Below are 24,120 nucleotides of genomic sequence, written 5' to 3'. Positions count from 1 at the left end.
CCAGAAACTGTTTAGGATATGGAGCTGGCAGGTAGTAGAGATCTCTTTCAGAAAAGCAGAGATTTCTTTCAGAATGAGGCTCATTCAGCTTAGGGCCATTGTTGCAGCTGGACAAGGAAGGGGATAGCCTAGTCAGCTGCCTGAACGAATGATGAGAGGCAATGATCCTGTCTATTTCTTGGGGAAGCTAAGCAACTCAAGTGCAGAGTGGACATTCATTCACATGAGTTTCACTGAACTATTTGATGACTGTATTACCAGAAATCAAATAATATGGAGTTGCTGAGAGTGGAATCTTGAGTCTTGTGCCATTCATATCTAGACCAGACCTCTGAACACAGGATGATAGGCTGCAATTTGAAAATGATTATTATGGATTTGAACTTCAATTCTAAGTAAGTAATTTAGTACTGCAACAATATGTGACAGGCTATAGGCTAATGTAATGGAGGCTGTCTTGGGTATTGTGCAAAATGGCTGATGGTGAGTTGACACTTCATTGACATTATTAGCAATGGAAGTTGAACCTTGTGTCAAACCAGTTGGTGATTTCTACTTTGACGTTCAATGCCAATTTCATCCTCACAATGCTTAAAGCAGCAAGTTATAATTTTGAATTAGACTACTGAGAGAGAAATCAAGGCACAGGACTTTTTGTATGCAGCAGTACTAAATTGCTAAACATTTATGAAGAACATGTTACAGTTTCACTAATTTGAAGTGAGAATCATTTCAATTTCACAATTTCAAGCTTATACCCCATCCTCAACATCCCAAACCCCACTGTATTCAAAGTAGTATTCTTAACACTACATAAAGACAAAGACATTTCGAAATAGACATCTTAAATGGTTTGCTCTGCACTGAGTATTGAGAGGAAGAGTAACATAGCTCTGAACAATCTAAAGATAAAATGAAACATCAAAAATGACAAAGTTATACTTGCAAGCTATATCCTTGTTTATAAAAGGAGACAGTGGGGAAGAATTTTTCACAATTTGGGATGAGAGGAAGGTTATTTCCACACATAAGTATCATCAGGATTTGTGTTGCTCCTCTGCTGATAGAAACATATAGCTTCCAGTTGTACAGTCAGGTGACTGCTAACATGGTCACATGGTGTTACCATCTTGAGCATGCTCATTAAAGGTATATTGCATGTCTGCTGCGAGACATAACACAACATGAGAAACATATGGAATGCTGTTTAAGTTCCATCTATAGATTAGTTCAGGGTGCCTCATAGCTGATGGTAAGTTCTCAGAGCCTCAAATGCTGACAACCCTGATAATCTGATAGTCGAAGATTCTTGCGCTGGGATGTAAACACAACAATACTGGGGGCCCCATGTGAAACTGCGAGAGTCATTTGTTTTCTTTGTAGCCAATAACCACAATTTACAACAATTTTGTTCAAAGGCAGGTTGACGCTCTTAGGCCCTCGATGTTGCGCCAACCAGTGAAACCAATCTGAAGCCCATCTAACCCACACTATTCCATTATCATCCATATGTTTATCCACTGGCCATTTAAATGCCCTTAAAGTTGGTGAGTCTGCTACTGTTATTGGCAGGGCATTCCACGCCCCTACTACTATCTGAGTAAAGAACTACCTCTGGCATCTGTTCTTTATCTATCATCCTCAATTTAAAGCTATGTCCTCTCATGCTAGCCATCACCGTCTGAGGAAAAAGGCTCTCACTGTCCATCCCATCTAATCCTCTGATCATCTTGTAGGTCTCTATTAAATCATCTCTCAACCTTCTTCTCTCTAAAGAAAGCAGCCTCAAGTCCCTCAGCCTTTCCTCATAAGACCTCCATACCAGGCAACATCCTGGTAAATCTCCTCTGCATCCAATGCTTCCACATCCGTGCTATAATGTACTCAATAGTCCAAGTGCGGCCCACCAGAGTTTTGTACAGCTGCAACATAACCTCATGGCTCCAAAACTCTACCAATAAAAGCCAACACACTGTGTGCCTTCTTAACAACACTATCAACCTGGGTGGAAACTTTCAGGCATCTATGCACAAGGACACCAAGATCTTTCTGCTCATTCACACTATCAAGAATCTTACCATTAGCCCAGTACTCTGTATTCCTGTTACTCCTTCCAAAGTGATTCACCTCACACTTTTCCACATTAAACTCCACTTGCTACCTCTCAGCCTAGCTCTGAAGCTTATCTATGTCTCTCTGTAATCTGCAACATCCTTCCGCATTGTCCGTAACGCCACTGACCTTAGTGTCACCTGCACATTTACTAATCCATCCTTCTATGCCCTCATCCAGATCATTTAGAAAAATGACAAACAGCAGTGGCCCCAAAACAGATTCTTGTGGTACACCACTAGTAACTGAACTCCAGAATGAACACTTCGTAAGAACCACCACCTTCTGTCTTCTTACAACTAGCCAATTTCTGATCAATCTGGTAAATCACCCTCAATCCCATGCCTCCATTTTTTTTGCAATAGTATACCGCAGGGAACCATATCGAACACTTTACTAAATACCATATACACCACATCAACTGCTTTACCCTCATCCACCTGTTTGGTCACCTTCTCAAAGAACTCAATAACGTTTGTATGTTCCATGTTCTCAGGCTGCAGCTGAAAACCAGTGGAGAAATCATCAGCTCTAAAGGGAAATTTTCAGTGTGCATTGTAAGCATATTGGTTTCATTCACCTTTCGTCTGGGGAGATTGTCTGGGACTTTGGTCAGGCAACAGAAGACCACTTACACTCTGAAGGGTGTTCTTTGCTTGTTACTGATGGGGTAAGTGCAAAGGACTCATTCGTGTCATCCCTTGCCCGCAGTGGGATTTGAAGTGGCACCTGAAAGGGAACTATTTTCACTAGTGCTGGTACAAAATTCCTGACATACCCTCAAGCAATCCATCAGTGCTGGGTTAATCTGAATTCTGGGCTCTAGATCTCTTGAAGTATGATACATTGTAATTGTTCCTGAATTAATTCATTCATTTCTGAATCTCTATAACTGTAATTAAAGTTAACATGCTGTGTTTAATCTTTAAGTGAAGGGTAATCCTGCTAAATAGAAGATCCACAGGGGTTCTTAAATTTGCTTTGCTTTACAGCTGAGGAACTGGGGCCAGCTGTAGCTGAGAAGGGCAGGTGCAGAGATTAGCATTTCACCATCAACAATGGGGTGACACTGTAAGAATGATACAGACTAAAAAAAATCATTTGGTCTTATATTTTCCCATAATGCTCAGTTGGCAGAAGGTAGGTTTGTAATTTCTCATAAGGGACTCAACTTTTCTCTGAACTGAATTGCTGTATAATTCACTTGCTGTTTGCAAAGATCAAACTTGGATTTTCAAGAACATGTAAAAATTCATAAGGGATTTTTAAATGGAAGATAGAAACTTGACCAGAAGATGCTATCTTGAACTAAATTGTTATTGGAATTGAATAAGCAGTAACCTGACAGAGCAGATCAGCCTTCTGCTATAGAATGCATCTAATATGCATCAGTTTTAATGGGGTGTGTATCCAATAGATTCTCTGCATTGAGCATCCAGTCCATTCCTCATGATTTCTAACCCAAGCAATGAACATGAAAAGTTCACCCATTACTTTTATTCAATTTAACTTGTGAGGCTATATTTCAAGCTCTGTACACTATCTTGAATAAGACATTAAAATATTTGACAGGAATAAAATGACTATGAAAAATATTCCTGGTAACTTAGAATGGTGAAACAGGTTTTTTTTTGATGAAAAGAAAACTAGGTCAGAGGCATAATTCAGTTTCTAAATACTCAAAGTTCACCGCATGGTCAGTGAACTGAAGATTAATATGTTGCCCCTTTTAATTTGAAGTGGTTCAAGTTAAGCAGTTAAGCTTTGATTAAAGGTTAGTTTATTGCAAGTTATTACTGAAGGTTCCTTCAGAATAAAGAGACAAACTATTAAAAAGAAATAACAGGTACCAAGATTCAAACAAGTATGGATAGGGTACAATAATAAGTAAGTACTAATATCCAGTGCTCATTTCTTGATCTCCTTGCTGAAGGGAAGAGATTAATAACTGAAGTCAGACACTACAGCTCTGATGGTTTCTGTAGTTGAATAGCTAGTGGTGTCTTTTACAGATAGGTTCATCAGGATAGGAGGCCTTCCGAGAGAGAGAGAGAGAAGATTCCTAGCTTCTGGTTGTGCAGGTAAGGCACTTTTAAGCTGTTCAGTTACTTGACGGCTGTTTCAAGATGTCACTCTCTCATTATTCTCTCTCTACCAGGACTGACGTCCACTTCTGGTTAGTTCAAAATGGAAACTCTCTTTTACGAGGCCTAACTTTTTGAAACATTCTTAGCTGGTGTGCTAAAATGGTCCACTGTGATTGGGTAATCTATCCACGAAGTAAGTCATGATCCATGTAAGACTTTGCATTCCAGAGAAAACTTCTCTCCCAACTATGGTTCTTTGTTGTTACTCTGGTCAGATCCCAACTTAGGTTTCTCAGCCCAGCATATGTTGTCCAGTGGAATTTAAATTTCACCTTCCAGGATTTGAACCCCTGTCCCTAGAGCTTGTGCCTCTGGATTACTAGTCACATGATCAAGATACCAGCTTCTCCCCTCATCACTGAGCCTTGTTAATTTATGGATCAGAGTTTACATGTCTAGTAATCCTTGTAGACCTTGCAGTTGTACAGCCATGTGACTGCTAACTGGTGTGATTTTAGCTTCTTGTGTCAGGAAACATCAGAAAAACTTGCAAGTGAGACATACCCTTCTTTACAAGAGTGCAGAGAAAGGGGAAATAATGGGGTAATTTAGCTGAGGAGAGAGCAGTCAAATCAGTAACTAAGTACTGAGCAAAAAGATGCACTAGAAACTTCCTTGATTTGGAAGAAATCAAGACTCTTCAAAGACCAATTAATAGTCACTTGAAGGCCTCATCTCTCACTTCCACAATCACCTACTTCCTCAGGGGATGAGAAAGGTAAACTAGTTTCCTGACTGGGACAGAGAAGTGGTATTTGAAAGTCAATCCCCTGTCATTGCCTCCCCTTCTTCACAGGGTTGTGTGGACTCGATGGGCCGAATGACCTGCTTCCACACTTCCAAGTATGATTCCACATGGTATATTCTGAGTTTGTTTTAGAAATAAAAATTGACTTTGAACAAATGAAAATAAATGAGAAAATAAAGATATCTGTATTTGATCAATGCACAGAGTTCAAATAAGGGACTGAACATAAGTTTGATGAAGGAAGCAGTACATTTTTAAAGACTAACTTAGTTTCAACACATTGAGAAAAACACACAGGAGCAAAAGCAATGACTGATGGGAACACAATCACACCATCAGGATCATTGGCTTCCCTCTTCTTCAGAGATCAAAATCTACAAAACTTTGTTAGCAAGTACTCTGTAAAATTCAAAATTGTGTAGGATTTATACAGTTCTGTCAGTCAAAGGAAATGACACTGAAATGCCAAATTATAAGGGAATGCCTCGAAATCTTTGCCCGGAAAGTAAGGACAGGGAAGTAATGATAATTCTGTGAACTTCCACTCCTGTGTCGCAAAGGGGAGTATAAAGGAAGCACAGATGTACTGCTCAGCCACTGAAGGAAGGGTTGTTAACACAGGTCACAGGACGGAGGCAACGGGGGTGGAAATATTCTGGAATCAAAATGTATCATCAACAACAATTGTCACATGAGTGAAATCAGCAAAATTGACCAGCTGGCAGGTAATCATTTACATGCATACAAAATACTGACAATTTGGCAAAAACGTCAAGTTTCCACCTGCTTTTACCATTGCTGTAGGGGTCCATCACGGACGAGTGGCAGAAGGAAGCTGAAGCACCATGATTTCCAACTGGCTTTGGCAAAGTCCCTGATTATATCATCCAGGGGTGACACATACTTGATTTGTGGCACAGCACTTCAACCCTTTTATCATCAGAACAGAAACATCTGATGAAAACTAAATTGTGTGGAAAGAAAATGTAATGGTGCGAGCCTTGTGGAAAGATCCTATGCACATTTTCCTCTCACTCAGTGTTTTAGGTATTTCTGTGTGACTTGTATCATGTGATGTCAGGTTCCAACAACTGGCACAGTGAGTGCTGATAGATCATTTGTAAATGCTAATCTGGTGAGAATTATTGGCTTTCAACTCTAAACATTGTAGGGATCCTTTCTCTAATTTTCCTAACTGCCATTACAAACTGTGCTCACTGTATTATTTTTGGACCAAAGGAGGCAAGTCAGTTAGTTTGAAGAAGTAATTATTCTAGACACACAAAAAGGCAAATATTGCATAGTTTACTAAAGAGCAATGCCAATTATAGTTCTTTCCATAGCACAAGTAGCACCATGGTATCATTTTTAATACTATAATTAACCTCTTTCTCCTGGCGATAGTAGGACTGCATAAATAACCAGCCTGCATTAAAAGCAGAAGCAAACACTGGCTATGAAAAGATTTTATCCATGATATAAAAATGGTGTTCTAAAATTTTTGACATTGAAGAATCATGGTCAATAACCAGATAGCAACATAGCGATTAGCTTTTTTAAATCGAATCCCTAGAGTGTGAAAACAGACCCTTCAGCCCAACAAGTCCCCACCAACCTTCCGAAGAGCATCCCAGCCAGACCCACTCCCCCACCCTATTACTCTACATTTACCCCTGATTAATGCACCTTTCCTCCACATCCCTGAATACTATGGGCAATTTAACAGAGCCAATTCACCCAACCTGCACCTCTTTGGATTATGGGAGGAAACCCACGCAGACACAGGAAGAATATGCAAACTCCACACCGACAGTCACCTAGGGTGGGAACTGAACCCAGGTCACTGGCACTGTGAGGCAGCAGTGCTAATCACTGGGCCACCATTATGTTACCACCCTATTAATCAAGAGGCCTGTACAAATGATGCATAGAAATGAGTTCAAATCCCACTACTTAAATTCACTGCGTTAAATAAATCTGGAATAAAAATCTGGTATCAGTAATGGTAATCATGGTGGTTTTGGATTGCCATTCACAATCTGGTCTGTGAATATCTCCAAGAGAGAGAATTTTGTTGTCCTTAGTTATCCTGTGATGCCTGACACACAGTAGTACAGCTGATTCTTAACTATCCTCTGAAATTACAGAACAATCCACTCGGTTGTATCAACCACCATGACAAATTATAATAAGAGAAAAATAAATGAACAAACCGCTGGTATCAACCTGTGACAGTGAGGCAGGGAATAGGGAGAGAGTGCAGTTGAACACGTTGATGCAAGGATGGTGTAGGAGAGACGGCTTCAGGTATTTGGACAATTGGACTGCATTCTGGGGAAGATGGGACCTGTACAAGCAGGACGGGTTGCACCTGAACCAGAAGGGCACCAATATCCTGGGAGGTAGGTTTGCTAGCACTCTTCAGGGTGGCGGGGGGGGGGGTGGTTTAAACTAATTTGGCAGGGGGATGGGATCTGGACTTGTAGTCCAGCAAGTGGATTAGCTGTTTTTCAGGATGTCCAAGAATGTAGGGAGGCTGTGGAGAAGGTAGCACTGACAGGGAATACTTGCGGACACAGAGATGGGTTCAAGTGTGTATACTTCAACGCGAGGAGCATCAGAAATAAGGTGAGTGAATTTAAGGCGTGGATTGGTACTTGGGACTACGATGTTGTGGCCATCACGGAATCATGGATAGAAGAGGGACATGAAGAGGGATGTGGAAATGAAGAAGAAAGCCCAGATGTCTTGCAAATAATTCTGCTCTATCACCTGGGGTCTTCTTCAAAAACTCAGAGTTGTTTTGAAGCAAATTTTGTTTAGTCTAGCAATAACCATTGTGTCATATTCACACAATCACACCTTACAGTCAGTGTTCCAGACTCTTCTATTACCATCCCTGAAAACGTTCTATCTAACTGGTAGATGACTTGTGCAGAAGTATGCCCGTGATACAGGCTATGTGATGTACAGATTTTTAATATCATTTATTTTAAGTTTAGATTTTTGGATTTTGAAGTCATGATATGAGTTTCTCTGTGTGTCTGATTAATGGGGTTTTATTTTTATTGTGTGTTGAATAATCTTTAAATCAGTGTTTAAGATAATTAGCTTGATTTATTCTGTTTTACCTTCATATGTTTTTGATTATAAACATTAAAACTAAATCTGCAATATTGTGTGTTTTGTTTCAGTGACAGAACACTTTGTTCAAACAAAACATGATGTATCAAGTCAGATTTCAGTCTTGAATCTGATCTTTCCTGAAATAACATCAGTTGGGGTGATAACAGGTCCCACTAGCAACCAACGAGATATGTAACCGTACATCATGATTTTGATGTACTGATTGAGTGAAGTCAATTGGTCAGGTCACAGGAGAACTCCTCTCTCACTATTAGATAACATTATGTTTCTCGTCATGCTTCTTTTAAGTCTTCAAAGCTATCTCAATTTGACAGCACATCAAGAGATAGCAATTCTTGGTTTTACATGGAAGATTTTCTTTCATAGGCTGAAACCGTAAGATTTTGACCATGAGGCAGCAATGCTACTGACTGGGCTAAGCTGTCATTGGTAGATCAGCAGAGGGAGAATTATTGTAACTTTAGATATTTTTAATCAGCCTATTCAGCGATGTTATTACACACCTCTGGAGCAGGTAGAACTTGAACCCAGGCCTCCTGGCTCAGAGGGAGGGACTGCAGCATGAGACCTTTTAAACACACTGACTCTAAATCTTTCTTTTAAAGTTATGGCTCCATTTGCAGTTGTAATGATATTTGCACCCCAGTTATGCTCAGCTTATCTTGCTCAGAATTAAAAGGAAATATATTTCTATCTAAAGTACAGAGATAAGTATTATCTAAAATATGATCGAAAAGTAACTGGATTAGTTTGAAAGCTTTATTACACATAACAGTAGTTTTAGTAAGTAATTTAGTTACACTTAATTCAATTAAATATTTAATCAATGTTCACAGTTGCTAACAGCATGGGCTAAAATGAACACTAATTTAATTATTATAGAATTTCACAGCACAGAACGTGGCCATTTGGCCCATCAACATTGCACTTAGTTAAATACAGAGTGGCCTTTGCAAATGAAATGTCAGACTCCCATTGTCCTAGTATGGAGGACTTGAGCAAGAAAAGACTCGGTAATTGGAAACACGCATATTTTTAACCTTATTTGCATACATATTATATCTTTTACAGTGACAAGTAACAGGAGCAACAAAAGTCGATGGACCGAGGGGAATTCCCAGAAAGCAGGCGTAACATCACATAATTTGCAAGCTAAATTAAAATAATTTGATCTTTGACAGGGAAGAAATGTCAAACAGTAGGGAGTCCACTACAAAATATGGTGTGCAGTATTCGGATTCTAACTACTTCATGTCAGTCATTTCTTTATACAAATTTAAGTACATTTCATGCAAGGTATGATAAATATGCAATCGAACGCCTCCTGCGGTTAAGTTAAAAAGATCTGGGGTCTCCTAAACGAACTGAGATAACTTAAATAAGAAAGAAAAGTAGTGTGGGATAGATGCCACTGAGTAGGGCTTCTATTAACACCCAATATTGAACTCAGCAGGTATTTTCTGCTGCAATTATTTGACTAATCCATGGCGTCTCAAAATGTACTTCATTGGATTAAAAAAAGCTAAATGCATCAATGCATTATTAAAGTTTAAAGAAGCAGGATGTTTTTACAACATTTGTTTGGAGCGTATTGGAAATGAACAAATTCACATTTGTCAAAGTCTGTTTTACCTTCCCTAGGTTTTCCTTCGACCTTCTGTTTAGAATTTCTGCATGACAATTTGTTGCTGGTTACTGCAAGCATTTGCCAATTCTACTGATAAGAAATAACACTTGACTGAAGTAATAGTTGTCCTCATTGCTTTGTTCCTTCTGCCATTCTGAAGTGACAATAAATGTTGAAATCATTTCACTTGTTGTGTGGCTCCAGAAATCCTATTTGAAATCTTTCAAAGCATTATGTATTAGTTAGTCACTAGTGGCACCTAAAAAGTAATGGGGTTATTCCTTCGAGGTTTCCAGCACATGCATTGTTTCTTTAAATTAATTTCGAAAACTATATACTGTACAAATTTAGCAAACTTGCAAATCATGTTCAAGATGATGTTAATACATGTTTCTTTTTTTCCATTTGAATGCAAATAATAGACTGGATGGAAAGCGAGGACAAAATATCAGGCCAAGAGCATTAATATGAGCCCCATGGAAACAGATAACAATTTTTAAAACAGAAGAATCCCCACGATGCCAGTGAAATGAAAAGCACAGGCTTCGACTTCACTTCTCGAGCCTTGTGCTGTAACCAACCAAATACTATCGATAACTTTAGACATTGATTAACAGGTGAATTATATCTCAAATGAAAAAAAGATACATTTCATTTTAAATAGTTAACAGAATGAAGGTACACCTCATGTTACTTTCTGTACAAGTGTTGGGCTGTGCGCAGTATCACAAGTGTGTCAAACTCTTCACCTGTTGTGTTGGGTCTCTTACTTGTCACATATTCATTTTAAAGCTCCTCTCCACCATCCCATTTATCAGGCCTTCCAGTTCCCCATTGGAAACGTGGAGTGCCAGCTTCCTTATATAAGCCACGTTCTTTAGAATTGTGCAGCAACACATTGCGAATGACAATTCCTGACTTGCACCATTTGATCCGGGGCACGGTTGAGATTTAAATATTACGACAGAGATGCAAACCTTCAAAGGTTCCAGCACAGAAACAGATGTTTCGGTCAAACACATCCATGCCGACGAGATAATCTAAACTGATCTAGTCCCAATTGCCAACTTTTGGGCCATATCGATTTAAATCCTGTAAAAACTGAAAGAACTGCTATAAATCAGTACCAAAAGTAGAAATTGCTAGAAAAGCTCAGCAGGTTTGGCAGCATCTGTGGAGAGAAAGCAAAGTTAACATTTTGGGTCCAGTTCTGAGGAAAGGTCACTGGCCCCAGAATGTTAACTGATTTTTCTCTACTGATGCTGCCAGGTCTGCTGACCTTTTCTAGCAATTCCTATTTTTGACTCCCTTTAAACCCTTTCTATTCATGTACTGATCTAGATGCCTTTTAAATGTTATAATTGCACCAGCCTCTCCCAATTCCTCTGGCAGCTCGTTCCATACACACGCCACCCTCTGCTTGAAAAAGTTGTCCTTTAGATCCCTTTTAAATCTATCCCCTCTCACCTTGATGTTATGCCCTCAAGTTTTGGACTCCCCCATCCTCTGAGAAAAATACCTTGCCAAACACACCCTATCCATGCCCCTCAAGATTTTATGAACCTCTATAAGGTCACCTCTCAGCCTCTGATGCTCCAGGGAAAACAGCTCCAACCTATTCAACCTCTCCCTATAGCTCAAACCCTCCAACCTTTGCAACATCATTGTAAATCTTTTCTGAACCCTTTCAAGTTTCACAACACCCTTTCGAAAGCAGGGAGACCAGAACTGAATACAGTATTCTAAAAGTGGTCTCACCAATGCCCTGTACAGCCACAAAGTGATATCCTAATTCCTATACTCAATATACTGACCAATGAAGCCAAACGTACTAAATGCCTGTTACCTGCGACTCCACTTTCAAGGAATTGTGCACCTTCACCCTTTGGGCAAAATTCTCCAAGGTTCGGCCATTAAGTGTAGAAATCCTGCCCTGATTTGCCTTACTAAAATGCAACACCTCACATTTATCTAAATTAAATATCTGCCACTCCTCAGACCATTGGCCTATCTGATCTAAGTTTCGTTATACTTTGAAATAATCTTCTTCACTGCCAATTTTGGTGTCATCTGCGAAGGTACCAACCATACCTCTTATATTCACATCCAAATTCTTTATATAAATGACAAAAAGCAGTGGACCAAGCACTGATGCTTGCGGCACACCGCTGATCACAAGTCTCCAGTCTGAAGAACAATTCTCTACCACAACTCTCTGTCTCCTACCTTTCAGCCAATTTTATACCTAATTGGCTAGCTCCCTCTGGAATCCATATGATCTTATCTTGCTAACCGTCTCCCATGCGGAAGCTTGTTGAACGCCTTGTCCATACAGATATCTATCGCTCTGCCTTCATCAATCTTCTTGTTACCTCTTCACAAAACTCAATCAAATTAGTGAGACATGATTTCCCATACACAAAGCCATGTTGATTCTCTCTAATCAGTCCTTGCCTTTCCAAATGTGTGCAAATCTTGTCCCTCAGAATCCCTTCCAACAACTTACCCACTAGTGACACAGCAGTGCAGAGTAGTTCTGCAGCATACATTATGAGGTCAGCAGTAGAGAACTGAGTGAGATATTTTGCTGGTATTCATAAAGAGTACCTCATTGAACCATGCCTCTTAACCCTCTAAAACTACACATAGTTACTTTTTTTTGGTAAAATTCAATCAATGTCTGGTGACTTGTGCAAACACTTGGCATTGATGATTCTTAGTGTTAAAAAACAGAACATTTTAACTGCAAATTGGCTGGAGAGCCCAAACTTATACCCAATCCCATTGACACCCTCATGAAATTGTTTCAGGAGTTTGTGAATTTGAATAGTGGTTGTTTTTGACCAGAGCAAATGCAATGGTCAAAGATTTCTGTGCTGTAGAGTCCTATGACTTGAAGAATCATAATTTCCAGAATCAGCTACTTTGAATACTCAAAGCAAGTGCAGACAGTTTTTAAAAGCCCACATTGCCTCTAAAACAAGAATTGAAGAATGAGTAAGAGAAGTGGTATAATGAATGCCAGTTAACAGCTGGATGGAAAGACAGAGATTTGATGTAACAACATCTTATGAAGTCTCCTGATTCCTGTGCAGAGTTTGAAAAAACTTGATGACCACAACATTAATGCTTCAGCACAGAAGGAAGCCATTTGATCTATCAATCCCTTAATGAATAATGCAACAAGGCCCATTCCCATTCTCTTTCCCTGTAACCAACAAATTGTTTTCACCTCTGTTGCTGAAGCATTTTCCTCAAGTGTCACAATTGAATCTGTCTCCAACACCACACTTTCAGTGTATTCTGGATCATAATCTTTTACTGCACAATAAACATGTTCTCCAAATTGACTATGGCTCATGACCCAATTCCCGTAGATTTGTGATTTCTAGTTTCTGCTTATTTACACTGCCCAGCTCCATTCTTTACTCCACTAAGTCTGAGGTGGTGAATTTTAGAATACATTCTCTCTCTCTCTCAAACACTGTAATATTATTCTTCCCTTATCCTTTCTTTCCTGAATATCTTGGGCTAAATTCACCTCTGGGTACAGGGGCACGTTTTAACGTGCAAATAGACATGCTCTGATTTTTGTTAAGAAGAAATTCAACTTTCCTGTACAATTCTCATTGAGTACCACTTTTCCCTTTTGTGGGGATCCTCATTTTAAATGCAGAACAAAAACTGATTTGCTCCCATGCAATATTTCATTGGGTGGAGTTGGGAATACACTGAAAGATAAATGCAAAATGTTATCAGATCATCAAATATGAACATTAAATGCTGCATTGTGATGGCAATGTCTTTTCATGCAACGTAGCAGCACAGTGGCTTAGTGTTTAGCACTGATGCCTAACAGTGCCAGGGACCCCAGGTTCGATTCCAGCTTCAGCCGATTGTCTGTGTGGAGTTTGCGCATTCTCCTTGTGTCAGCATGGGTTACCATCAGGTGGTCTGGTTTCTTCACACTGTCCAAAGATGTGCAAGTTAGGTGGATTAGCCATTATAAATTACCCACGTAGTTTGGGTGCATTAGCTACGGGAAACACAGGGTAGGAGGAGGGTCTGTGTGGGATGCTCTTCGGAGGATTGGTGTGGACCCACTCAGCTGAACGGTCTGTTACCATGCTGTGGGGGTTCTACAGATTCATCATAATGATCTGTTCCCCTGTAAATTAATTCAAATAGAGCAACAGAAAGGACACATGGAACACAGTTTCTTTTGAAGTTACAGCTTTCCAACCAATTTCTGAAAATATTTGGGAAGAAGGTAGAACAAAAAGTAATCATACTCCTCAAAGCCTTGATAGGAAGAATAATTTTGTCACCTCAACCAAGCTATTTGGAAATCAATAACATTAACATCGGTAAAATTGCTAAATTATTCTAAACCTTCTTAACTACATTAACAATGGCTTTCATCAGTTATAGTCTTGAAGTCCATTTTTAGCATTTACTTTAACAGCCTGGACATTCCTGTTAGTGGCATAGTGATGACATCAGCTGTTGACTGCATAAACAATCTGTTCTGAGCTAGTTTGCAGGCTGCATAGGGAACCTTTATCCCTGTTTCACCAGGTCCGAGTGTCAAGATAAACAGCGATCTTTCCAGCAAGGCATTCTGCCAGCAAACTCCATACCCCATTAGATAACACAAACTAAAGGCATGCTCATTAAGCTCAGTCTTCAGCTCACTGCAAGATGAGGATTGTGATTTTAAATATTTTTAAACCTATAGGACTTCGTAAGCCATTACAATCTTTTAAAACTTTGAGGGGGCTCTGTTTCTTTGTGTATCACCTTCCTGCATCCCCAGTTTCTGTTACTCCTCTCACACATAGAACCCTACAGTGTGGAAGCAGGCCATTCAGCCCATACCAACCTTCTAAAGAGCATCCCACCCAGACCCATCCTCCTACGTTATCCCTATAACCCTTCAATTCCCATGGCTAATTCGGCCTATTTACACATCCCGAGATACCATGGGCAATTTTAGCGTGGCTAGTTCACCAAACTGGCACATCTGTGGGAGGAAACTGGAACAAACCCACACTGATGCAGAGAGTGTGCAAATGCCACAAAGACAATCGTCTGAGGCTGGAATTGAACCTAGGTCTCTAGTGCTGAGAAGCAGCACTGCTAACCATTGAGCCACTGTGCTGCTGTCAGATATTCACTCTGCTCTTAGCTGCTCCTGTTCTCTGGTTCCTGTGTTCTACCAATGTCACAAACATCAAATGAAGAGAGGGAAAACCTCAGGTAGCTTTGGTCTGTTTTTCCTCTTCAGACTGAACATTGTTTCTGATATCCCAGGGACTCAGGAGCTGCAGAGTAGGGGAAACAGAGGGGTTGGCTTTGAGGAGGAGGGGGGAGTGTGGTGGAGGGAGCAGTAGAATGATCTGCTGGGCAATCCAGCGAGAGTGGGTACTGGTCAGGAAGGGGAGTTGTGGAAACCCCGGGTGCAGGGAAAGCGAATCCAGAGAAATCAGGACCATCATTTTTATTGCTGTTATTTTCATTTATCCTGTATGATAGATTTATTTTCACTAAGTTTTTAGTCACCTTGGTGACTTATGCCTGTGAATACGAGGGCTAAGTTTTCGCACCTAAACAATGACGTAGAATTGTGGGCAATAGGCGTAATTCTTGAATTGAGGCACACCAGAATCTTTAGGTTTCAGGGTAAGTCAGTATGCCTGAGGTTGTGGTAGGATTACATCTCTTACTGGTGGTAAATTTCTCAGTGTTCAGCTCTACTGAAAAAAACCTCTACTACTGTTAATTCACTTGCTGTAAAAAAGAATTAAGTGATAGGTCCAATTTGTTTACCTGGGAACAAGCGGTGAACCCTTCTGTTAATTAAACCAAACACCCAGAAAATCTCACGTCGCCTCATAATCTATTAAAATATGAGTGACAGAGACCTCCCAAATTCCACAATTTAAAGAAAAAAATCAATTTATTCTTTAACTCTAAAAGTGAACATTAAACATCAACTATTCATAACTCTAAGCCCCCTTTCTTTTAACTGTTTGTTATCCGCCTTCAACTCTATAACAATATACTGTTCGAATAAAACAACACGTATCAAAATTACATCAACTTAATATCAAAACCATACAGCAGCACTCATTGTTGGTGCCTGTCGTCTTTCAGCTGAAGATCTCTCTGGGTCATCTTCTTTCTTTTTACTGCGAATATTTTTCCATTTGAAAAAATACCTTTGATAGAAAGTGTTTTTGAATGGCAGTCTTTCTTGATGGCAGTTACTCTCTCGATGGCAGCTACTCTGTCTGATTTTCAAAATACCTGCTTTTTTTATACTCACAACATCAGATCATCTCATTGGTTTGATGTTGGCAAAACAATAAATTCAAACTTGATTAGGTTTAATTTAAACTGATTGGTTAAATTCAAATCATTGTCAAAACAGCAACCAACTCAGATATCCATTTCACAGCCAAATGTGACATATTTTCACTTTTCCAGTACCCTCTGAGACTGCTAGCTAGTCATATAAGAGGTGCTTGTAAGCTCACAGTGTGAAACAGCATTTACTCTGTCTTAAAGGTATAGTGTATACCATGAACTTCATAACACTATGGAAAACTGACTCATATGTATGACCACCAGAAGCTGGCTGCTGGAAGTTGGATTCCTGAAAACCACTGTACATACAGTTTGTAATGCTTTTAACTCACACTCATAGGTTGAGGTGCAAGCAGCATGCCAATATTATTCTGCCTGTTTATTTGAAGAATGGTTGTTTGCAACCAGCAATGTGTTGTGAATTAGCTGACACAGCACCAGGGGTCACACAGAAAGGTACACAGAAGCTGGCACGAAGGCAATATACAACAGAGATTCGTTGATGTCAGTGCACAATACAGCATGATTTGGTAAGTTTATTTTCTGGTAGTATTTATATTTGCAGTGTGGTCAATACAACAATGTTATGGTCAGTAACTGTAGGAAGCAAATAAATGTCGCAGTGTTATTGTACGAGGATCTGGGGTTGCATTGATTAATATTAGATGTTGTCTTCAAGTGCAGCCCGGACAAAAGTAAGCTGTCTGTTTCCAAACCCCCTTCAGCTTCTTTCTCCTCCCTTTTCTAGCATCTTGTCCTGCTCTGGATGGCTCTGCTCATCCTCCAAGTCTTGCTCTATTCCATTGGAAAGATTGATTGATCTAGCCAAGTGTATTTTTTTGCCATGAAAACTCCTTCAGCGCCTGCCACAATATTCCCTACAGAGTTCTGCAACTTGAGGATTAATGGGAAGCATCAAATTCTGTTGGAGTTTTACCAACAGCCAGCACCAAAGCCAAAAGTAATTGTTGAACCTTTTAAGTAATACTGGTAGGACTCTGTCCTACGGCTGAAGCATGCTGAGCCATGCAAAATTAAGTGATAGTGAACTGTGAAATCCAAAACAGCATCAATGTTTGAATCAGTGTTGCATACTGTTTGCTATCATGGTCTAGCCTGTACATGTAATTCTGCATCTGTACCACTCCCTCAACCAAAATTAACTCTTGCATGAGAGATAGCAGAATTGTGTGCCAGAAACAATCCTGCATTAAACTTTGCAAAACATCAACAGCACCCAAAAAGGGACACCATCAAGTACAATGCCATGCTCCAAGATTTCGAATTAAAAGGTCCCATTAAAATGTGCTAATTAGTTAGGTATTACACAATGCCTATTTCTACCTACTACATGAAAAATAGAAAAAGCTAAGGAACAATTAAACTTGAACCACTTTATCGAGTTATCCATTCACCTTACCTCTATCTCTACATATTCGTGAAGTCTTTTACAAGTGGCAGAGAATGTTTCAGATGTCCCAAATTCAAAATACCAGAATTTGTTCTTCATCCTGAAATGAATGAACACAGCAAATTACTTCATACAACTAGCTCTTAGGAAGAAGTACCATGAGTAAACACAGATCAGAAAGAGTTGACCAAAAATCAGTCTGGAGAATCCAGCATTTAATACTTCGCTGATTGAAATGTAACTGTCAGCACACACTCTATTATCCTGGCATCTATTGTACCAAGAGATACAACAGCAGCAACTGACCTGGTTCCACCAATAGTGGCAAGCCCTTTGGACCTAATGAGTTTTATTAACTGCTTTGCTAATTCTACTGTTTGGAATGTTATGAAAACTGGGTCAGTTATGGGTATGTAAAAATGGACAGTATTATCAAAAGGCTTGTCTAACCTCCTGAAACTGAAGCTTCAAATTCAAGATCAGCAAAATAAGCTCATATAGAAAAAAGACACCACAGTGTTGCAGAACTCTACAGTTAGCATTATCAGTAAACTAGAAGGCTATGTCATAGTGCACTCATAACATGTACAACTGTATAAGCCAACAGTATACAAATCACATCGGAGAGATTTATGTCTGTAACATGGTCAGATATATAATATGTGTCCTATATGTAGATGTACATTTTATTTTATAGTCACTTTCAGAGGATTTCCAAAATAAATACTATTACATCCCTCTTTCTGTACCATGCTGAAATCTAGCTCCAATAAGATCTCTCAGGAAGATGGAGACAAAAAAAAATACAATTTTCAAAACTTAACATCAGAAATGAATACTGAATTCCAAAACTCTGCTTCAGAATCTGCATACAACATTCATACAGCTTCCCGAAGATCTTAACAACAGTGACAGTGGGACAGTGTGCTAGTATCTAATGTATGAACAACTGGACTTGAAGCAGACTTTCTGCTGAACTGAAGTGTTTGTTTGTAGAACTAGATCTTAGACTCTTACGAATTGCCTGACCTCAAGTTGAATGCTTCAGTTCACTAACTATATTCTTTCTTTGCATATCCTATTCCTAAACTGATATTTTAACATAAATTGCTTCTTTTTTTTATCATACTGATTTTTCTACTAAGCTAACAGTGCTTCAGAGTTTCCATTCCAAAGATTCTGCCAAAGTATTCACATGGTCCCACATACAGGTAGAATGTACAGATAAGGAAATAAATTATGGTGCTTTTTGCCCTAAGCTGTCCAAAGCCTGTAAAAGAAGTGGGTTACACATTTAATCAATTCGACTGCAAAATACACAGCAATTCAGTATTTTCCACCATTAAAATCTAAATGGCAAAGAAAGAAAGTCAATACTAGTAGTCAGCTTTCTGGCTGCTGTTTAGCCAGTAGGTATGGATTTCCTTTGGCTTTCTTAGTTCCTCTGGGAGTAATGTAATCATAGGGGAATAATAATGAGTTTGCAACCTAGTTCAGCTCAGAGCTGAACATCTCATTGGTTTTTATTTTATTGTGTCAGCACTTTTTATTACAGATTAGACTTGTCATTGGTCTACAGTTATAGGGTGGCAACATTCTACTGAACATTTGTATACTACACAAGAGGCTGAGACACATATCTTACTAAGGGAAGATTCATGCAAATTAAAATAGTTCAGCTGGAAGTCAATACCATAATATTGATATCTTATAGATTTGAGTGAATTGAGGTTGCAGTTCAAAAATAAAGTCTGAACAGAATTTGTGATTTTGCATTTGTCTGCTTTGTCAATCAGTAGTAGCTTAATTGATGAGTGTGGTTACAATAACACCAAAGGGTGAATAAAGTTATTGCTTTCACTAAACCTAGGCTTCAGGAAAAAACATTTAGGACTCATTAAAAGGAAGGATAATGCTGCTGGAGTAACAACAGCTGGATACTAAAGCAGCCAATGGTTACTTTAGGGACAGCAGTGAATCAGATCTCTTGACTAGAGTCAATGGGTAGCACACAATTGTAACTTGTGCAACTAGACCTGAGCTTGATCCAACTTAGCATTGTGAAAAAGGTGTCTAACAGATGGGATATGCAGTTTCGTGTCTTCATTTTTATCGAATCAAAAATTTCTTCTCCATCCCACTCTCAAAAGACTCACTGATGAAGTTATATCAGGAACTCAGAAGTTGAGTATCACAAAGGAAATTTCCAATGCTCTAATCACCGAATCTGCTACTGTGGAATGAGGTCTTGCAAATTCCATCCATCTTGAACAAGAGTTAACGAGAATGAAATACTTCTTCCCTTCCAAATTGAAGCTTATGGACTATCATTCCTAACCTGGGTGAATGTTTTCTTTTCTCAGTCTTTGGAGTTTTCTCTGATTTTCTCCAGCATTTTTTAATCCCAAAGTCTTCTGAGGTGTTGACCTGCCTTCAGAATCTTCCTGCCTTCAGAGTCTTCCCTTTTGAATTATGTTTCTGAGACTCTCTTTAAACTTTAGATCCTCAATTTTGTTTTTGTTCCTCTAGCTGCTACCATGCTTTATCTTGTAGTCAAAGCTAATACTGCAACCTGCACATTGAATTAGCAGTGTGGTGTATCTCAGGCTGTACCTGTCTGCACATGCACTGCCTCTGAGGCTGCTTGCTCCGTAAATCAAAACAAGACTTTTCAACTCATGTGCTGTTAATACTCCTTGGTTTATAATTGTACATTTTCAGCTCTCAAACACAACTGTCTAGTATAGTGTCAAAGACCTCTCTTTCACATGCTAATTCCAGATTGGCGTCTGCTGTTCTTCTGGGGTCAGAATAATGTGATCAAACTTTATATAAACCATATCAAATCACACTGGCTACAATAATGAATTAATAAGGGTTTATATGAGTAGCTTGTTCCAAGGGACCTGAACAATGAACTGGGCACTGTATACATTCCTTCTCCACTGACTGGGTCCTTGACCATGATCATCACACCACATAAACTTTCTCACCTGACTGCATATTTGATGAGTGCACAGCAATGAATTTATCATGACAGAAAATATAAAACTGAGCCACGCAACATATGGGATTTTTGGCATTGTTGTTCCCTCAAGTCACAGCCTCCCTGAGTTGACAATTTGAAAATACTTACATGCGAGACTGCAAAAGAACGCTTTCAAGTCGCAAAATCGTTCAGCAACTGAACAGTTAAAATAATTGTTCCTAAGTGACCTTCACTGAATTTCTTGCTAATATTTTAAAAATGCAAAAGGACTTCATCTGTGCTGCCGATTGAAATAAACCTAATTGTTTTATGCAGAACACTCGATTCACACTTTGAAATTTCAGCCCAGATATTCTAAAACATCAGAATCATTCAAAAGTGAGTACATTACCAATTTCTAGGCCTATTGGTTTACAAAATCACAAATCCCATAAATCATCCCTTCTCATCTTTCTGCAGCCAGTCCAGCCTTATTTAGTCAGGATCTGAAGAGGTGTGACCTTCAGAATTCCTCTGTACAGTTTAGGCACATAACAGTCTGAGCATCTTGACAATAGTGATATGCCATTATGATCATTTGAAGACATAAGAGGAAGAATTCCTCTGTTCAGTGAGGGGAAATCGTATCCTTTTTATTTGCACATTCAATTTTGTACAAAAGACACAGAGAAAATCATTGCTGCACCCACAAATGCAAATTTGTTCAGAAATGTCAAGTTCAATACTGTTTCAGAGGAAAGGCAAAGGTTCCTTTGAAACCATCATGCATTGTGACTTTTGCTAAAAAAAAGTCTGTGCTATTTTTGCTTGAAGCAAAATCCATTCATTCAAATCACATTTTAAATAATTTATGCTAACAAGACTGATATTCACTGTCTAGTTGCCCTGAAAATAGGTAGGCCTTCACCTTGTAGCAGTTTGGTCTAACTGAATAGTTTATTAGGCCATCAAAAGTCAACCACTAGAAGTAGGATTGGAGTCACATATATAGCAAGCAGGTTAATTAATTGACCAGCGAGGTGCTTTCTTGTTCTTGCAAAAACCTGGCAATTTATTTCTGATGCAAGATTTTGAAAGTGAATTCAAATATTAAAATCCCAGTGGGATTTGATTTGTTTTAATAAAACCTCTGGATTATTTGTCCAAGCCTCAGTTAGAATGACTTGCCCCTAAACCTTCACATATTAGAGAATGGAAGGAGTCCTGTTATTCATCAGTGCAAATTAGATGTCCAAAAAGATGACAACAAAAATGTGTCTATTTAGATATTAGAGTTTATCTTAAGTCCTACTGCAAGCATTTCTTATATTCAATATTTTGTTTTCTTTCTGTGCTTTGGTGTTGTTTGCACAAATAAAGGGAAAATATCTTTTGCTTCCTTCCTGAGATCAGGTGAGATTGTGGTGGAGAATGTTACAAAATTCAAGAGCGAGACCTGGTTTCACTTCACTGCTATGACCAGGATTTTATATTGATGTTATTCATTGATAGGATGAGGGTCTTGCTGGTTGAACTAGCAGGTATTGCCAATGTAGACCTAGAAACATAGAAACTAGGAGCAGGAGTGGGCCACTTGGCCCTTGAAGTTTGTTCTGTTATACAACATGATCATGCCTGATTCTCTATATCACTGTCAGACTCCCGCTTTCTCCCTACATCCATTGGTGCCTTTAAAATCTAAAAATGTGCCTATCTCCTACTTAAATATATTCAATCAACTTGGCCTCCACAATTTTCTGTGGTAGAGAATTCCATAAGTTCACACCTTTCGAGTGAAGACATTTTTTCTCATTTCAGTCGTAAATGGCCAAATATCCTGTCACTGTGTTCCCTGGTTCTAGACTTCCCAACCCCAGGGAAAACATCTTCCCTACAGATGGCCTGCCCAGGCCTGTTGGGATTTTATATCGTTCAATCAGATCGCCTCCCATTCTTCTCAACTCTAGTGAATATAGTGAAACTATGGTCTTCTCATAGGATATCACTGCCATCCCTGGTAACAGCCAGGACTGTATTCCCTCTGTCACATGTATACCCCTTCCTTGGTGTTCTCACCAAAGTCCTGTTTCACTGCAAAAAGACATAACTACTTCTTAACCAAGTTTGTTTGCAATGACATCCATATGGCATTTGTGTTCCCAACTGCTTTCTGCACCTGCCTGTCTACTTTCATTGATCCCTTTGTATATCCAGAATTCTCAGTATATCACCAGGTAAATAATATTCTTCCCTTGAGCATTTTCCAAAAATAACTACATATTTGGCCAAGTTGAACTTCATCTGCCAAGTGTTTGCCCACTCACTGAATTTGACTAATCACTTTGACATGTCTTTGCATTCTCCTCACAACTCCTAGTCCCTCCAGCTTTATGTTGTCAGTAAACTTAGAAAGGTTGCATTTGGTACCTGCATCCAGGTCATTTATATATATATTATGAATAACTCGGGCTAAGCATTGATCGTTGTGTTATGCCTCAAGTCACTCCCAGCCATTTGCAAAAATACCCACTTATTCCAATACTCTGTTTCCTGCCTGTCACCAATTCTCAATTTAAGCCAATATATTACCTCTCACACACATGCTTTAAATTTTCCCACTAACATCTTAAGAAGGATCTTGTCAACAGCCTTCTGGTGATCCATATATATCATATTCACTGGTTCTCCATTATCTACTCTATGGCTTACATTAAAAAAGACTCCCATAATTTTGTGAAGCATGATTTGCCTTTTGTAAACTCATGCAAGAGTTGTCCAATCCTGGTAAAGCTTTCCAAATCAAAAACTGGAATTGCTAGAGAAACTCAAAAAGTCTCATCTGTGGAGAGAAAGCAGAGTGAATAGTTGCCAGATCTGCTGAATTTTTGTATCAACTTCCGTTTTTGTTTCAGAATTCTAGCATCCAGAGTTCTGTTTTACTTTCATGCTTTCCCAATGTTCTGTCATCATGCGGTTTATAATAGACTCTTGCATTTGGACATGACTGGTGTTAGGGCAACTGATTTTAAAATATCTGTTTTATTTTCACTCTCCCTCTCTTTTTAAGTATGGGGTTACATTTGCCACTCTCCAGAATCTATACAAGTTTGGAATATGACCATTAATGCAATGTATATTTCCAGCGCTGCTTCCTCTCGGACTCTGGGTATGGATTATCAGGGTTTACAGATTTGTCAGCCCTAAACCCCAATAATTTTCCTAGTGCCAGTTTATTATCAAAACTGATTTCCTTCAATCTCATCATCTCACTTGTCCCTTGGTTCCCAAGCATTTTGGGAAGTGATTTCTGCCCTCTTTTGTGAAGACAGAACTAAAGTATGTATTCAAATTTTCTGCCTTTATGTTCCTCATTACAATTTCCCCAGCTTCTGACTGTAATGGAGCTGCATTTGTCCCTACTAACTTTTCTCACCATACCATAAGGATGTTTCCCCTCTTGGGAAATTACAGGGCAGGGGGCATAGTCTCAGAATAAAAGATGCACCAATTTAAGGCTGAGATAAGGAGGATTTCTTCTCTGAGGGTTGGGAGTCTTTGGAATTCCTTACCACAGACAGCAGTGGGGACAGA

The 24,120-nt window shown here is 39.1% G+C and overlaps 1 protein-coding gene across 4 annotated transcripts in view; it reads right to left on the bottom strand.

Annotated features, from left to right (window-relative positions):
* Nucleotides 1–24,120, bottom strand: part of dgkb (diacylglycerol kinase, beta) — an 801,318-nt gene that overhangs the window by 127,795 nt on the left and 649,403 nt on the right. For all 4 annotated transcript variants that reach the window (XM_072575379.1, XM_072575382.1, XM_072575380.1 and 1 more), the window contains one exon: nt 17,571–17,661. In XM_072575379.1, coding sequence (XP_072431480.1) covers nt 17,571–17,661 — 91 coding nt within the window. The remainder of the gene's footprint in view (nt 1–17,570; nt 17,662–24,120) is intronic.

The sequence above is a fragment of the Chiloscyllium punctatum genome, chromosome 8, assembly GCF_047496795.1.
Source record: "Chiloscyllium punctatum isolate Juve2018m chromosome 8, sChiPun1.3, whole genome shotgun sequence".
Classification (NCBI taxonomy): domain Eukaryota; kingdom Metazoa; phylum Chordata; class Chondrichthyes; order Orectolobiformes; family Hemiscylliidae; genus Chiloscyllium; species Chiloscyllium punctatum.
The sequence above is the reverse complement of the archived record's forward strand: the minus strand, read 5'-3'. Positions and strand labels throughout refer to the sequence as shown.